The 4,094-nt window shown below is 32.2% G+C and overlaps 1 protein-coding gene across 1 annotated transcript; it reads right to left on the reverse strand.

The window, feature by feature from the left end:
• Window positions 1-210: 210 nt before the first annotated feature.
• Window positions 211-1,607, reverse strand: LOC111881870 (protein LURP-one-related 15). Its single transcript, XM_023878255.3, has 3 exons — window positions 1,080-1,607; window positions 762-992; window positions 211-671 (listed from the first exon to the last, which is right to left on the reverse strand). Exons 1-3 carry the CDS (start codon window positions 1,512-1,514, stop codon window positions 471-473), a joined length of 867 nt encoding a protein of 288 aa, XP_023734023.2. The 5' UTR covers window positions 1,515-1,607; the 3' UTR covers window positions 211-470.
• Window positions 1,608-4,094: the final 2,487 nt, after the last annotated feature.

Below are 4,094 nucleotides of genomic sequence, written 5' to 3' on the forward strand. Positions count from 1 at the left end.
GGAAGTCATCCAATAAGATTTTAGTTGGATAGTTTTTCTGCAATTTGGATATGCGCTTTCACTTTCTGTTTTCTATTCGAGAAACACACATCCACACCTTGCTCTACCATTTTGTTGCAAAAGAAAGGAGAAAACAAAGAGTAAACCGAAGTGGACTGTAAGGGGTTAAAACAACAGGAAGATTTACGATTTACTACAAAATATGTTTAATAAAACATCATATTTATTATAAAATAGAAAACATACATCTTGTACATATTAATTTATATTACAATGTTTGATAGAATTGGTTAGTTGTCTAGCTACTTCTGGACAGTTGTAATTTCTAACACAAGTCTAGATTATAAGTACTTCTAACACAGTTAAGGGATCAAAAATCGTGTTTGTTTTAATTGGTAATCATACCATTTCCATCACGATGTGAAAAGATGATATATGATTCTGTAAAACCATTGATGCATCCAGCTATTCTATAAAAGAAGCGCACCAACTATAATGTTACTCAAACCTCCAATAACTTCCCGAGCAAATTTTTCTTTTATGACAGAGTTATTCATTTTCATAACCTCAACGATGGCTATAAGTACGACCACAAACGCATAATCCACATTGGGATAAATGGTCACCATGAATTTGTTCGTTACATCCTCCGATGATTGCATTTTAGACATCTACAAGAATAAATCAATTAATTAGTTTCAGCTCGAGCTTTAAGTTTATGAACTTACTAGAAAACAAACTAAAAGGTATATGAAAATTACTTGGGCTATTGGTGTTGAAGTATCTCCCATATAAATAGTGCAGTTTCTGTTCGTCCAGCTTCCATTGATCTTGAAATCACAAACATTCTTCTTACCAGTTTTTTTTGCCAAGAACACTTGTACATTGGTCTTAAACTGGATCATGTGAGCTGATTGTGTGGTAAATATCATATCCGATTTGCTTTTACTGTTACCCCTGAATACATTCCATCTATCGTGTTCACTCATGATCTGGACAATAAATTAGTGCATACCAATGTTAAAAGTTAGCATCAAATTTTCAACAAAAATATATTAAAAAATTGAACTTAAAGTCACCTTTCCGCGCATTAGAACGATGGGTTTGCCATCAGCATCAACTAGCACTCGCTGCTGATGAAAGGATGTGTCGCATGATTTCACTTGTAGCATGATTTTATGGTCAATATCTGTAACCACAAGGTTTCCGGTTGTAATTATATCAACTATAATATCGAATTGATTTGGTGCCATGAACTGAGACCCTATCACAGAAACCGGAGAGGATAAAGGTGCATTGCTTGGTTGGTCCATCTTCAACTCACAACTCACAGAGAGAGATTTCTTGATAGAGAGTCTGAGTGAAAGACTTTTAACAAGATGCTTCCCTGTTGGCGGATTACTTTTCTGAAGGCTATATATAAGGAATTTTTTGAGGCTCAAGTGATCACTGATCAACATGGCATTGTTTTGACAAAGTCTACACTCGCCTCTTAATTCATTTATAAATGACATCGACTGATCCACACCGAAGTATTCTTACTACAAGAGGTTGTTTTTTTAAAAAGGTCAACAGAAAATAGGAGTCTTTCTCAAGTTTTGGCCCAAGAATGGACTTTTTTGCCCCTGGTGCTGCTGTGGTGTTGTCATGATCTTCATTGGTGCTGTGATTGCTATCTTGGTTTGTTATTGCTCCTGCTTATACCATTGCCAATATTAACAAATTAGTCCTAGAAGGGTTTGGTTGTTGGTGGCTTTAGAAGAGTTCTATTAATTTAAGTTTCGAGTTAAATCTCTTTTTCCATTTTTAATGGACTTAAAAGTCATCCCATCCATCTTTAATGTCCTACGTATATGAAAGTCGTCTATGAAACAATGGATATTAATGGAAGGATATGAATTCATTGACCTTGCACTCATAACTATTTCCCAACTTCCAATTAGTGTAAAGCGTTAACAGTATTTGCGCATTTAAGTTTATATTGATTACAACCAACTTGTTATCAATAAAATATAATACTAATATAATAAATAAAAATAAAATAAAGTTGTTGGTTTAGTAATTAACACAACTACAGTTTGACCGATTCCAAATTCAAGGTTGACCAAGCATGATATTTAATGATCGGTTAATTTGTTTTTTATTTTATTTAAAATTTGATATTTTTTGAAATAATTAATATCCTTCTATTTTTTTTCGTATTTATATATCTGTTCATATATAAAATCTATCGATTCTAACTCTTAATCACTATCTTGATTTTGGCACTTGCTTTGATCTTTTGAGTAGAAACATGGGTAATTTGAATATATATATATATATATATATATATATATATATATATATATATATATATATATATATATATATATATATATATATATATATATACTATAATTTCTTTTTCTTTATAAGCAATCCGCCCAACCCATATCCATAACCGAGCCGAAGAAAGGTATACCGATAACTATGACAAAGGATGAACTAATTCATGTGAAGCCAAAGTAATGATGAAGTGCTAAGGTATAAGATTGTCTCCATCTTCAAACACTATAAATACATCCTCCGTAAGAGGTATCACCAAATAGCATTTTACTCATGCATTCTCTCTAAAGCTCATATACACTCTCGAGTAATAAATCTCTAACTTGCGCGTCAAAGCACAATCCCATGACACCCATTGAATTATGACATGCCATAGTTCTCTCCTTGTGCTCAACAATTCTTGGAGCAAATGATTCAAGTGAGAAGGCCATGGTAATCAAATCCTACATCAAACCTCTCCATCCAAGACTTGGTTGCACCATTGGTGCCATCCATGGCGATAAAAGTTATGACCATGAAACATAGGTGACAAATAGAAGAATGTTGCTAACCTAAACACAATCCATTTGATGTGAACCTTCAAGGCCATCCTAATAGCCAACATCTTAGGGATAACACCCATAACACCTATGTTACCCATCTTCCCAAGCCTAGAAACAATGACAACCACCTAACCCATGAGCCACCCATCTCAAAACAATATCTCACCATCAAGAATGCTAGACATCAAACAACAATTAATAGAAGCTATGACACTGCCACACCGCAAGAGAAAGAAACCATGTATACCTTCTTTGGTTACAAAAGTTTTTGATCCAGATGCCTAGCAGAACAAATAAAAATGCTTACGAGTAGCATAACCACTTTATCAGAAAACCTATTAGCTTATATCTACTTTATGAAAATGCATTTATGAACGTATTTTCAATATCCATAATCGACAGTAAAGTGTCATAACACCACTATATCAAAAAAACCAACCAACCTATATCTTATTTATTGAGAACCATCTCGTAAATGAAAACCCCAGTTTCAAACTCCAATCTAATTATAAATCATAATTTTCAAAACACTTACAGCTTCAATGAGAGTAAGAGAAAACAGTGAATCGCCATGGAAAACTTCAATTCTAGTCAGCTATCACAAGAATCAATCGATGCATAACCATCGACTAAACCTTAACCAAGAGATATCAAGGTACTAAGAAAGATGTTAGGGATGTGTGATAACTTAAATTTATGTTATAAAAAAATATATATATATATATATATATATATATATATATATATATATATATATATATATATATATATATATATATATATATATATATATATATATATATATATATATATATATATATATATATATATGTAATTAGATTACATCATTATAATAATATGATTAAATCAAGGAATAATGAGGTAATTAGTAGAGAAATTATGGGGATTAATGGCAAAAACCGTCATTCTTCAATATGGCTGTAAATTTGAGCAAACGAGAGGATTCCTTCAGTTTTGAGTTAGGAACTATATAAAGCGTGAGAAATCAAGTGAAAACCCCACTGGAATTGCAAGAAACAACTGAGATTCGAAGGAGAATTCGGAGATTGAAGGTTGTGAAGATATTTGAGATTTCTTTCGAAGTTAAGGTAAGTTCTTCTAATTTTAGTTTAAATTAGTTGAAAATATCACTTTAGATTATATATGTTGTGGTCTAGATCGATCGTATGTCCTTGGTTTGGCTATGAAGATGCTGAATTTGATGGT

Source organism: Lactuca sativa, chromosome 5, assembly GCF_002870075.4.
Source record: "Lactuca sativa cultivar Salinas chromosome 5, Lsat_Salinas_v11, whole genome shotgun sequence".
Lineage (NCBI taxonomy): Eukaryota > Viridiplantae > Streptophyta > Magnoliopsida > Asterales > Asteraceae > Lactuca > Lactuca sativa.